Source organism: Theropithecus gelada, chromosome 17 (genome assembly GCF_003255815.1).
Source record: "Theropithecus gelada isolate Dixy chromosome 17, Tgel_1.0, whole genome shotgun sequence".
NCBI classification, from domain to species: Eukaryota; Metazoa; Chordata; class Mammalia; order Primates; family Cercopithecidae; genus Theropithecus; species Theropithecus gelada.
In genome coordinates, this window is record NC_037685.1 from 80,455,646 (window position 1) to 80,470,013 (window position 14,368).

At 40.4% G+C, this 14,368-nt stretch overlaps 1 protein-coding gene across 1 annotated transcript in view; it reads left to right on the plus strand.

Annotated features, from left to right (window-relative positions):
* The window catches only part of PHF11 (PHD finger protein 11), a 28,037-nt gene that overhangs the window by 13,177 nt on the left and 492 nt on the right, over positions 1-14,368 (plus strand). The window contains exons 4-9 of the mRNA XM_025364062.1: positions 4,276-4,409; positions 6,863-6,909; positions 8,005-8,069; positions 9,155-9,221; positions 10,062-10,193; positions 12,297-12,368. Coding sequence (XP_025219847.1) covers positions 4,276-4,409; positions 6,863-6,909; positions 8,005-8,069; positions 9,155-9,221; positions 10,062-10,193; positions 12,297-12,368 — 517 coding nt within the window. The remainder of the gene's footprint in view (positions 1-4,275; positions 4,410-6,862; positions 6,910-8,004; positions 8,070-9,154; positions 9,222-10,061; positions 10,194-12,296; positions 12,369-14,368) is intronic.

Here is a 14,368-nt window from a genome sequence, read left to right on the forward strand (position 1 = left end):
ACCTGCTTTCCAAGCTGGTTGATTCAGTGGCTTGATGTCATCAGGGGCCCAGATTCTTCCTCTCTGGCCTCCTGTCCCCAACATCAGCTGGTCTCCTAGTGGTCATAGGGTGGCCGCAGGCAGCAACTGAAGCATCAGGCTTTCTTGTTCATATCCAGTGAAAGAGAAAGGTCATCCCTACACATGGAATAAGCCCCCTTCTAAAAGTTTAATTAGGTTACACCCCTCTTTCTGCACCAACTGCTGGGGGTGGCCATAACTAATCAGGGTCTACCCTGGGAGCTGGGGTCAGCTCCCCATGGGTCATAAGGGGGCTCTTCAGGAAGGAAGAAATGCTGAGAAGTCATTCCACTGGGCTTATTGCAGTGACTTCCTCTCAAGGACCCTTCACATCTTAGTAAGCAGGACAGCAAGTGTGAGCACCTCACACTCTGACTACAACCACAGGGTTAATGACCGGGGACAAACAGTTAGTCTTTGCAAGGCATCAGCATGAGCAGCATCCTGTGGTAGGTGTGTTACATACACTGTTCTAGGTAAACTCCCAGCTATAGGTAAAACGATGCCCATTTTGTAAATCGAAGAAATGGAAAGTTCAGGGTGAAAGGGAACAGTCCAGATGGAATTCTGCAAATTATGCTGTCTTAGGCAGTGTACACAATACTGTAGTAGGTCCTGAAGCAAGTCATAAAAATGGACTGTGTGTGTCCCAGGCATGGTGGTGCATGCCTCTAATCCCAGCACTTTGGGAAGCCAAGGCAGGAGGACTGCTTGAGCCCAGGAATTTGAGACCAACCTGGGCAACATAGTGGGACCCTGTCTTTACCAAAAAAAAAAAAAAAAAATTAGCCCAACACATTGGCATATACCTGTAGTCCCAGCTACTTAGGAGGCTGAGGTAGGAGGATTGCGTGAGCCTGGAAAGTCGAGGCTGCAGTGAGCTATGAGCTCACCACTGTACTCCAACCTGGGCAACAGAGTGAGACTCTGTCCCAAACTAAAAAAAAAAAAAAAAAAGAAAGAAAGAGTGTGTGGATCCTGCTCTCAATGTGTACCCTATACTAATAAATACTTGGCAAGACTGGCTGCTGACATCATTAATGCTCACAGTGCCATGTCCCTAGGATTTTGGGTGTGATGAGATGGGTGAACAGGGAGCCCCTCTAATTAGAAAGTAGCAGACAAACCTCAACTAGAATATTTTTGTTGCTCTTCACTAATTGGATTTGAGTGGGGAGACATAGAGTTAAAGAAATCTGTGTGAAATTCTAGTGGCCATCCAGTCATGAAGAGACCCAGGCTGAGAAATGAGGGCAGTTGACTGGAGGCATAATATTTGGCAGAAAGCAGGTACCTGAGGGTTTCTGCAGATTTTGGGATGCAGACTTCCCTACTGGGAAGGCTTTGGGATGGGTTGGAAGTAGAGGATAAAGGAGAGAAGAGAGGAAAGTCACCTGAGGTAATAGTTACCCACTCACAGCATTTATGGAACCCTTGGACTATGTGGGCAGATACATGGCACATACCCGTCGTGGGGACAGGCCAGTGCTGTGGTGGTTTCAGTACAGCTGGGCAAGTGCCTCGAGGGTGAGCAGCAGGGGCCCTCAGCAAGCAGGCTCCTCCCTAGGATTCGGACTACCAATCTGACACAGCCACATGAGCATCCAATAGCATTTAAGAGTAAAGTGGCCAAAAAAATACAGTTCCATCTCCTACACACACACACACACACACACACACACACACACACTCCCCATCTAAATCTGCTCATTCTTCATCCCAGTAAACAGCACCATCATTATCCATTTGCCCAAGCCAGAAGTCTAAGGACTCTCTTTTCCTCGTCCACCTCCCAGCCCAACATCAAGCCCATGGGCACAAACTCCTAGATGCATCTTGCATTCATCCGCCCACTTCTCTCAGCGTCAGTAATCCACCATAGTGAAGTCACCCATCTTGTTCTCTAAAGCTAGTACTGACCCTCACCCCACTGTCTCTCCTGCCATCCCTACCCCAGCCCTTTGTTCTCCGTCCAGCAGCAGCCCAGCAGCCCGAGTGATCTTTCAAAAATGTTAATCAGTTTATGCTCCCCTTGCACAAAGATAAAACCCAACTCCTTACTCTGGCATGTAAGTCCCACTTGATCCAGCCCTTACTTACCCCTTTGATCATCCCAAGGCTTCGTCGTGCCCACTTCGCTGCTCCAACAGCACTGGCCATCTGTCTTGTCCTTGCTGTAGCTTGCCAGTGGGGAAGCTCATTCTTGTGGCCAAGACCCAAAGCCCTCTGCTTAGAATGTCTTTCCTCCTCCTTTTTGCATCTGGGAGCTCTTATTATTATTCAGATCTCAGCTTCCATATCACCTCCTTAGAGGTGACACATTTTACTGACTGCCCAATCTGAAGTAGGGACCCAGTGACACTGTCACTTCACCCTATTTTAATTCAATATAATGTGTATATAACTTTGTGAGATGTTTTAAACTTTGCTTTATTTGATCATTGTACCTTGTCTCCGATAGAATGTAAGCCTCACGTGGACAGGCATCTTCTCTGCTTTGTACACTACTGTTTTCCCTTATCCTAAAACCGTGCCTGCCACATCATAGCTACTGCATACTAAATAAATACTATATACTCATGTATTTTTAAATGAATAAATGTTCATTAGCCATTTGTGTTTTTTCTTCTGTAATTTGCCAGTTACCATTTTTCTGCAGGTTTTCAGAATCTGAAAACTTTATCTAGTATGTTACAAACATTTTTCTTTCCATCTTTTCCTTGTCTTTCAAATATTTTTTAATGCCCTCACTATAAAAATGGAAGTTTAAAATTTTTGTATAGTAGGCTCTGTCAGTCCTTCTGTCGCCCAGGCTGGAGTACAGTGGTGCAATCACAGCTCACCACAGCCTTGATTTCCCGGGCCCAAGCTATCTTCTGGCCTCAGACTCCCACATAGCTGGGACTACAGGAGTGTGCCACTATGCCCAGCTGACTTTTAAAGTTTTTTTTTGTAGAGATTAGGTCTCACTGTGTTGCCCAAGCTGGTCTCGAACTCCTGGGCTCAAGCAATCCTCCTGCCTCAGCCTCCCAAAGTACTAGGATTACAGGTATGGGCCACCATGCCTAGCCTGTCAAGAGTTTTCATTTGTGGCTTCTGGGTTTTCTTCCTGCCTTAGACAGCCTTCCTTGCCTCCATACTATGCTTTTTTTCTTTCTCCTATATTTCCTAATCTTTAAGAGTTTTTTGTTTAACATTATCCAGTTAGAGCTTTAATCCATGTGCAACTTATTCAGGAGTATATTGTGAGGCAGGGATCTAACTTTATTTTTTCCTATATACATAGCCAGTTACCCTCCTCCCAAATTAAATGATCGTTCTTGTATGCTCTGATTTGAATTTCCACCTTTATCATAACCTCATTTCTTGCCTATATTTGAATTTCCTTTAACTGTTTCTGTGCTTGCTTGTGCCGACCCTGGGCTATGGTGTGAGTGACCTCCTGTTCTGCAAGGCGAGTTCACTGGGCCCCCACGTCATTCAGCCAGAGTATCATGCGGATCAGCCTTGGTCCTGGCTGGATTCCCCTAAACCAGTGAGGCTGCTGTGGCCACACGCTGCCTAGCCATCATGACACCACTCTCACATATAAAATACCAGATAGATAAATAAATACAAGGCAGGGAGCAAATAAATTGAACTAAGAAAAAACTGTTAATAGAGTTGTAGAATTTTTTTAAATGTTTGGCCCTACTACCTAGATTCCAAGGAGGTTTCCCTTACTTTATCTCACATTATCCTCAATAGCAACTCTGTAAGACAGACATTATCACCCACAGCAAGGTCTAAGTCCGAAAGAGAAATCACACCACTCTTAGTGGCACAGCCAGCGGCCACTCTCGCCTGTCTCAAAGGGCCCCCTAGTGGGGCCCCTTGCCTGGAGCTGGACAAGTTTGCCTGCTCTGCTTTTTAGAAAATTATTTTTAAAATAGAGAGATTGTTTTTTTGAAACAAAAAGCATTTTCTGCTTTTAATCAGATCATTACAAAACTGTCTGTCCAAGCATTCCAGTTAGCTGAGGTTTTGCCAAAATTCCCAAATGAGCAGCCAAATGTAAGTACTGTACCCTAATGTTTGTAACAGGATGGAACCTTGCTCATGATGCCAGGATAAAATGCAGGGCTCCTGGAACTTAAATAACATGTAATGATATCTTTGAATTTTAACAAATAACAACAAACAGGTACTTACTCAGTAAAATCTATTCTTCTGTAGAAATGTAAATTTTGTCATAAAAGAGGAGCCACCGTGGGATGTGATTTAAAAAACTGTAACAAGAATTACCACTTTTTCTGTGCCAAGAAGGACGACGCAGTTCCACAGTCTGATGGAGTTCGAGGAATTTATAAGTATTTAATAAAACATTTTTAAAACCACATTTGGGGGATTGGGATAAGGAATGGTTAGATTAAGACAAGGAGACTTTTTTTTTAAAAAGTCTATTTTTTTTTAATAAATAAAGATTAATTTTATGTAAATGGTTTTGAAATGAGAACATAGCCAGTTTGCGGGATGCCCAGGGGTTACGTGAATTTTGAATTTCAGTGAAAAATATATATATATATATATAATTTTAGTCACAATATCTTGAATAATGAGCTCAATGTTAGGAGAGCATGATTTTTTTAAATGTGATTTTTGTGAGCTATGTTACATTCTTAGGATGATTTTTTTAAATTCCATTCAGAGGCTGCTGTTTTTTCCTGTCGGTGGGCGTATATTCCCAATTTTCCCATAGTGTTCCAGGCACTATTTTATTTATTTCTTTAATAACCACTTGCTTTATGCCAAGCACAGTTCTAAGTGCTTTACAAATGTTAACTCATTTAATCCTCATAATAGTCAACTGAGATATATACTATTATCTTCACTTTCCAGAGGAAGAAACTGGGGCCTTGAGACACTCAGTGAGTTGTCCCCAGGTTACACAGCTAGTCAGTGGCAGAGCTGGGCTGCAGGACTTCCGAGTCCTCGCTCTTTGCCACCATGTTGTCTTCAGGTATGGGGGCTATATATTCTAAAACACGAGGGAAGCCTACCAGTGAAAGAAACTTGCTAAACAATTTTAAATGTAATTTTGAGCAAGTTCCATAAGTATTTTGTTGCTAATCAGGCATGAAATGTGTAAATATGTAAATTTCATACTGCACTTCTTTTTATATTTGATTTTCTAAGAAACTCACAGGTTGTTATAGTCTCAGAGTTTCATTTTTATTATTTACCTTCCCAAAGAACTCGTTTTGGTATGACCTTTAAAATGACCTTAAACACAAGATCAAACAAAAAGGAATGAAGTCCCTGCTATAGCTTAAAGTTTGAAAAACCCATTAGAAGAACAAATAGGGACTCAATAAAATAGTCTTCTTGCATTGTTTTTTCAAGGAACAGGTGAATTTTTATGCATTTTTAAACTGAATTTAAACCTTCATGCTTATCATACATGAGGCACCTTGCTAGGTGCTACGAGATACAAAGAAGAATAAAATATAGATTGAACCTCAGAGAAGTTATCACCTGGTGGGAAGCCCAGAAGAAGGGTCAATGCAAACAGAAGCACATGGGATAACCAGAGAAGGAGGGGTTACATGAAGGGAGCTTGGCATTGAGTTGAGAATTGTTGACACTGTGGAATGGATGGGAACATGGGGGTTCATCCTGATATTTTCCACACTGTTTTATATGTTTGAAAAAATTTAAGTACTTGGGAAGTGAAAGTGCTCAGAGATACCAGAATCAAAGTGGGAAGAGATTAACTTTGTTTCGGTGTTGCTGGGAAGGCTGCATGGAGGAGGTGGGAAGTGGTATAAGATGGGAAGAAATGGCATTCCCCTAGGCGAGGAGGCCACTGCTTCCTGAGAGTCCACACCATCTGGAGAGGAAGGGAGATGAAGCTGGGTGCAGAGGAGGAGGAAAGGTTAGAAAGAAAGCAGCCTGAGCAGCTCTATAAAACGATTCACTTCATTTCTTTTTTGTTTTTTTTAAAGACGGAGTCTTCTGTGGCCAGGCTGGAGTGCAATGGTGCAATCTCAGCTCATTGCAACCTCCAGTCTCCCAGGTTCAAGCGATTCTCCTGCCTCAGCCTCCCGAGTAGCTGGGACTACCAGCATGTGCCACCACGCCCAGCTAACTTTTGTCTTTTTGGTAGAGATGGGGTTTCACCATGTTGGCCAGGAAGGTCTCGATTTCTTGACCTCGTGACCCGCCCGCCTCAGCCTCCCAAAGTGCTGGGATTACAGGCATGAGCCACTGCGCCCGGCCTCTCTTCATTTCTTCATTGTAGCCTGCTATGCTGCTGCTTTCTCTTGGAAGATACTAATCAGTTCTAGGCCCTTTGTAGGTCAAATCTAAGATCTGGGGCAAATATCTGTTTTCATTGAAAACTACTTTTTCCTCAAATTAATGCATGCAATTTTGTGCTAGTTATTGTTGAAAACCAGCAGAATCTTGTACGTCAGATGGAAATCTGCATGTCTTTAGGTCTCTTTATACAGTAAAATCCCACTGACCACTGTATATGAACTAGTATTGTTCATAATACTTCATCAGTACTCATTCCTTGAAAGAACATAATCATCTTCCTAAGTCCCTGAGGGCATAAGAGACATCTAACTGGGCCTCCCGTCTGCACTCAGTGGGGGTCACTAATTTTACACAGGTTTAAACAGCTTAAAAAAAAAAAAAAAACTTTAGTGTGACACCATCATGAAAAGTAGGGTAGTATGTTTTTAATCACAAAAATAGACATGATATTTGAAAACTATAAAAAAAATGTTTTACAATTCTTTGAAATTAAATATTTCAGACTGCTTTGCCAACAACATGCTCAATTCCCGAACAGCGCTCAAAGTGGTAAGTTCCTAAAATTTACAACTGTGAGTTTTAAAGAAAGGTAAACATTTAGGTAATATAAAGAATAGTCCAATTTTCTAGCTTCATTGAATTAAAATATAAATACTTGAGTTAAAATTTTACATATCTAGAAAATTGACAACTTATTTGTGTACTATGTGACATAACTAACTAATTTTTTCTTCTTTATGAACAAGACCTATTCTCTTTGAACCATTCACTGGTATCTTTCATTCTCCCTACACTCACAGAACCAAACTAAGACATGGGAAAAAGCCTTGACTTTTGGGACTGCTTCTCTTCCATAAGAATTTTCAGTAGATAAAATTTAAAAAGTGCTACACCTTCCCTGAGTGAAAATTCCCTAAGGATGCATGGTTAGCATTTCAGTTCTAATTAAGGCAGACTGGATCCTGGCTAACTGGAGTTATGGGGTATACTTTCATTCATGAGTGGAACAGCAGTGTCTTAGCAGCACTAAATCTGCAATGTTCACTGTGAACTGGAGTCAGGACCTCGTTGGAAGACTTAGTTCTGTGTCATGCCAACTGCATTTTATGGTGATAAACAACACTCTCCAAATAGCACCTCTACAGTCATTTTTCAGTCATTACCCTTTTAACTCAGCAGGAAGTGCTATTACAAATTCTGCTTTAAATCAGTGTTTACTGACGGAAAAGCATCAGCAATACACACTTAACCAAATCTTTGCAAATGTCATCTATTAAATATCTTCATCTTTATTAGTCTGTTTTACTTTGAATATCTTCACTTATGAGTGAAATTGAGTGCATTCCCATATCTTTTCACCAATTATATTTGTTTTCCTATGTCCCAATTTGTTCATTTTTCTATTCAATGCACCCTCTCCCCAGAGAGTTCCCCATGTGCCCATTTTTCTACTCAATTTACCTGTTTTGCATTAAACTTATAATATTTTTTAATTAACCCTTTATCATAAGTGCTGCAAACACTTAGTTTGCCATATCTTTTGACTTTGTAAAAACTTTTGGCATATGAGTTGTATATTTCATGTAGTCCAACAGTAATCTTTTCCTTTATGGATTCTAATTTTTAAATGGTTTCTATTTTTAGCTAAGTTTTCAGGAGTGAAAAGAAAAAGAGGAAGGAAGAAACACCTCTCAGGCAATCATATACAGGTGATCTGACTTAGTTTTTATAGCTTTGCATTTCTTCATACAGAGTCCTTATTTAAACCAGTCTGAATGTCAGGTGAAATGTACTTTCCAAATCATCCGAACAGACAGCCTTTGTAGAACATTCTTCATTTGTGTTCTCAGCTAAGGCTGCTCCTGAGGCTGCCTTTTTAGGAAGAATCCCATAGTCGGGAAGCTCTTAGATAATTCCTAGATGATAGTATCACAATGAGATGAGCATGAAAATGAAGCTGGAAGTTCCAAGCACATAATCTTCAGGAGGTGACATTCTCTGAGCTCCTATAAATTCCCTGGCACCAAACTAGTGAGAGCATCTGACCCCACAGGTGCTTACAGTTAAAACGGGCAGAGGGTGCAGTCAAACATCCTTATGGAACCAAGTATTTCCCAGCTGCATGGCCCATACCTGACCACATTTGTAGCTCTTATAAACTTCTGGATTATTATGTATAAAACGTATGAAAGTATTTTGGGGATTTGAAAGTTTTTATACATCAGCACATATAAGCTAAATTCATATAAGCCAGCAACCTTCACCTCCTCCTGTTTATACAAGGGGTGCTTGTCAAACACCTCTTGAGGTTTTATAATACAAAACAAAAATACATTTGCTGTTTACATCTAAATATGAATATGGGGCGTTTTGTTGTTGTTGTTGTTGTTGTTGTTTTTGAGACAGAGTTTTGCTCTTTTGCCCAGGCTGGAGTGCAATGGCGCGATCTTGGCTCACTGCAACCTCTGCCTCCCGGATTCAAGCAATTCTCCTGCCTCAACCTCCTGAGTAGCTGGGATTACAGGCGTGCACCACCACGCCTGCCTAATTTTTCTATTTTTAGTAGAGACAGGGTTTCACCATGTTGTCCAGGCTGGTCTCGAACTCCTGACCTTGTGATCCGCCCACCTCGTCCTCCCAAAATGCTGAGATTATAGGTGTGAGCCACCGCGCCCAGCCAGGGCATGATTTTTACTGTAGGCATATCATTTAGTTATGCACAGCAAAAGACTGGTTTTCATTTTATGCAATATTAAAATCAATGTAATGCAATCTTGATTTTCTCTCCTTCTAGTCACCCAAAACAATGAAATGTAATACATTCGTAAGACAAGTGAAAGAAGAGCATGCTAGACACACAGGTTTGCACTAAGTGTTGTCTGTGACAAATATGGCCTACAATACTTACAAAAATGTCAACCCACGTGTTTCAAACTTGGTATCCCGCCTAAATCTTTATTCTTCTAGGCTTGTAGTAATTAATGAGTATAAGTCTTTATCGTAACTATCCACTTTATTGTAATCCCAGCATATCAAGATAACTTAGGTTGGAATGGTCCGTTATCTTCAGTATTAAGAAAAGACAGACCTCTTAATAAAGACACAGACAGGCTTGCCTGAGCTCAGAATCCAGTGATATGTCACCCCTCACACTGTGACCCCCGTAACTGTAGTTCTCTGTTCTTTAAAGAAATAGACATTCCACTAACAACACATACAAACTGTGACAAAAAGTGACAGGGGCTGTTATGTCAAATATTTAAGGGTAATCTTTTAAAATCCCTTAATTCAACTACCTATCGGGAACAGTGTACACTGCTCGGGTGACAGGTGCACCAACATCTCAGAAATCACCACTGAAGAACTTATCCATGTAACCCGAAACTACCTGTTCCCCAAAAGGTATTGAAATTTTAAAAATTACAGTTTTTATATGTTTAAAAAATCCTCTTAACTCATATAGTTACTGTAAGCAGAGAAATTTTCACTTTTACTTTTTGTAACATTTCATTCATTGTTTCAGCTGGCCAAAAAAAATGAGATATGATGAAATTATAATTAATAGAAACGGTGAAGGTGCTGTATTATTTTACTAAGTATGTCATCCACCGCTAGGCAAGGTCTGAAGAAATAAGCATAAAATAATTTATGATTAGCTGCCCTAAGACTATTTCCTTCTCAAATGTTTGTCTTACTCTTAGATGCAACTGTGAAAGTTCCTTTTCTTAAGAAATGCAAGGAAGCAGGACTTCTTAATTACTTACTTGAAGAAATATTAGACAAAGTTCATTCAATTCCAGAAAAACTCATGGATGAGACTACTTCAGAATCAGGTACTGATGAATAGCAATATTTCTAAGTATAGAGACTTCTCCCAGACCTAGATGTAAAACAAAACAAACCCAAGAAAAAAAAAAGGCCCATTTTCTTCCTAGACTACTTTTTTCTTCTTCTTTACCTCATTCTTTATTTTATTTTATTTTATTTTATTTTATTTTTTTGTGAGACAGAGTTTCACCCTTGTTGCCCAGGCTAGAGTGCAGTGGTGGGATCTCAGCTCGCTGCAGCCTCTGCCTCCCGGGTTCAAGCAATTCTCCTGTCTCAGCCTCCTGAGTAGCTGGGATTACAGGCACACGCCACTATGCCCAGTTAATTTTCTGTATTTTTAGTAGAGACAGGGTTTCACCATGTTGGCCAGGCTGGTCTTGAACTCCTGACCTCAGAGGATTCACCCACCTTGGCTCCCCAAAGTGCTAGGATTATAGGCGTGAGCCACCGCACCTGGCCCTTTACCTCGTTCTTTAATAAAATCATTGTACCAGATCTACTGTGCTTCATAAATCAACAGGATGTGGGTAATTTACAAATTCAGTAATTTAGTCAAAAGTAACCTGATGCCCCGAGAGTTGTGGTACATTTTCCAGAGGTGTCTTACAGGTTGGCCACTAACACAACGTGCCATTCAGAGACAGATTCAGTCACATATGCTCCCCTGCCACTGCCCTGCACTCCTGTTGCTAAGATCTGAGAACAGTATTATGTTAGTTTTGATTTGACTCAAATTCGATTCCTTAATAAGCCAAGTGTCCTTTTTTAAATAATGTTAACCCAAACTTTAAAGTATAGAAGAACGAATTTTAATGTTTTGATTGATGTTTGGTTTAGAGATGAACTTTGTTAAATAAGTTTCTTTCTTAAAGAGCTCTTTGGGAAGCCAAAGTTCCATTTGTATGTGCAGGTATATAGCTACTTAGCTTTTTTTTTTTTTTTTTTTTGAAGCAGAGTCTCGCTGTCTTTCCCAGGCTGAAGTGCAGTGGCGTGATCTCAGCTCATTGCAACCTCTGCCTCCAGGGTTTAAGTGATTCTCTTGCCTCCGTCTCTGGAGTAGCTGGGATTACAGGCATGTGCCACCACGCCTGGCTAATTTTTGTATTTTTAGTAGAGACAGAGTTTCACCACATTGGCCAGGCTGGTCTTGAACTCCTGACCTCAAGTGATCTGCCCACCCTGGCCTCCCCAAGTGCGGGGATTACAGGCGTAAGTCACTGCGCCCAGCCTTACTTAGCTTTCTTATAACTTATATCCCATGAGTTTAAAATCTTTATTATAAATATAGTTATTTTACAAGGACAAGCTGGACAGCTTATATTGTAGGCAACAATATAAAAAAATGTGTATTTGAATGGGATTATTTTTTATAGGGCAAAGCCAAAAAGTGAGATAGTAAACATTTGCAAAAGCTCATTTATTATATTATTTTATTCATTTATTTCCTCTAGACCAAGCACTTCCCAAACAGTGTGTCTGAGAATCACCTGTAGGGCTTGTGAGGACACAGATAGCTGGGCCTATCCCCCAGAGATTCTGATTCGGTACAAATACCAAGAATTGGGGGCCAGGTGCAGTGGCTCACGCCTGTAATCCCAGCACTTTGGGATCCCAAGGTGGGCAGATCATCTGAGGTCAGCAGTTCAAGACCAGCCTGGCCAACATGGCGAAACCCCGTCTCTACTAAAAATACAAAAAGTAGCCGGGCATGGTGGTGCGCGCCTGCAATCCCAACTACATGGGAGGCTGAGGCAGGTGAATTGCTTCAACCCAGGAGACAGAGGTTGCAGTGAGCCAAGATCGCACCACTGCACTCCAGTCTGGGCAACAGGGTGAGATTCTATCTCAAAAAAAGTAAAGAAAAGAAGACAGGAGAGGAGAGGGGAGGGGAGGGGAGAGGAGGGGGAAGAGGAAGAGGAGAAGAGAAAAGAGCCAAGAATTACATTTCTGACAGCTTCCCTGTGCTGCTGCTGCTGCTGCTGTCTAACATTAAAGTTCCATGGCAGATGACTGCTCTCTTTCCTTTCCCCTGTTTTGGATTACATATAAATGGAGGAGTTTCTGCCTATACAAACTGTTTAATATTGAAAATGTTTTTCTCCCTCCAGACTATGAAGAAATCGGGAGTGCACTTTTTGACTGCAGATTGTTTGAAGACACATTTGTAAATTTTCAAGCAGGTACATGAGTTATATAATATCTGAGCAGCATAGTCAAGAAATATTTATCACCATATTGAAACAATATACTATACAGGTGATAAAAATATTTTAGAAGAATGTTCATTGTTTTCTTAAATGAGAAAAGCCAATTACAAAAACAGTATGACCCCTGCCCACACGGAGGAAAAAAATGTACAGGTACATGTGCACAGACAAAAGCTGCACCTGGTGGAGAGAGAGGTTGGTTGTAGGTAGTTGGATTATAGTGATTTTTGTCCGTTCTTTTAGTGCTATATTTTCCAGATTTTCTATATACACACAAACACTTTTGTAATGAGAAAAACTCATTAAAAAAGTAGAGACAACAAAAAATTGATTCCAAAATTGGAGCATATTTTGGCCTGTGTGTGGCCCAGGCAGGAGCTAGTGAAGCTTCCTGTGGCTTCTCTGCTCTTGCGTGGCGAGGCTATGATAAACCATCCCTCCACTTGCCTCCCTCTTGCTTGGTGGGATAGGTCAAAATTTCAATTCTCCCAATATTAATCTTCAAATCTAATTTAATTTCTTATCAGGGAGGGTTGCAACTGATTTAAAGTTCATCAGGAAAAAAAAAAAAAAAAAAGAGCAAGCCAGAATAGCCAAGAAATGTTTGCAGTAGAAAATCTGGTTTGGTTTGGAGGAGGGAGATTTAACCTTCCTATTAAATATCAACCATTTATTGAGTGAGTCCTCCTTTCAGCATTAAGATGCCCTCAAGACAGGCTACACCTCCACTTGTTTCTGAGTCCGGTCTGACTTCTCTATCAAGGCTGCCACCCATGGCTGGGCAGGCCGTGCACAGAGTCACACAGCATTGGTGTGGATGGCTCCCCTTGAAATTGCACAACAGAATGCCCTCCACACTCTGCGTTTCCACAGATGTATCTGTCTCTCCAGCATATGGTAGGAAGACAATACAATTTCCCTGGGAAGAAATCATTAGTTCATATCCCTGTCTCAACACAGCCAACCTTTCTCATTTTGGCTTTCTATATTATACATTTGTTTGAATTTTTTACTACATTTATAACCAGCAGGAAAAATATTTGAAAAATCTACCAAAAATAATGTCTGTTTTAATAGTCTTTTGAGGATGTCTACTACTATATGGCAGTATCCATATTTTTTTAAAGCAGCCTTAAATATCTTTTTCTAAAAAGAGTTATTTTGTAGGGGACTTCCGTGTGTGTTTCTTTCATGTAAGGGCACATGTGACACATCACTACTTGGATGGGTTAGGTGGGAGTACATATATTATAATGTAGTATTGGAGGGTGCCACTACTTGGAACTGCATGAGATTCAATTTAAAAGGTGGGTTTCACCATCCCGGTTGATAAAAACTTGCTTAATTTAGCCTTACTAATATTTTAAATTAACTATAGGTATGCAGTTATTCTGAATAAAAGTTGTGTATGTGTGTGTTTTAACTGTTTGATTTTGAGGCTTTTAAAAATTACATTGCCATTGACTACTATTTGTTATTTATAAAGCCTAAGTATCTTCCTCCTAAGCTTTTCTAAGTTTCCACAATTAAAAGCCTTCCTGTTTCTAAATGAAACCTAAAGCTTTTATGTAACATTAAAAATTGGACACATTTTTAGGAGGGATTTGTCCTTAACCTTGGTATTCTAGCCACATTCTCCAATTATCATATCTCAATAAATGGATATAGTATAGCATGAAGGTTATACAGTCACTATTTTCAAGTTTTCAAATATATACCAAGGGACTTGTTCTGCTATAAATGTGCACAAAATCTTAAGGGTTTACTGGGCAGCTTTGTGTATAAATGTTAGAATTCTGTCCTGAATTAGAAGGAGGAAGTGAAGGCATAAAGAAACCAGCTCCTGCCCATAACGCTCTGGATCCTTTTCCTCGGAGGCATGAGGATTGTGTATCTGTACTTGCAAGTGAAAGGGGCTAGAAACGGTACATTATTTCTAATAAAACTACTGAATAATCTGAAATCTTTTTTTT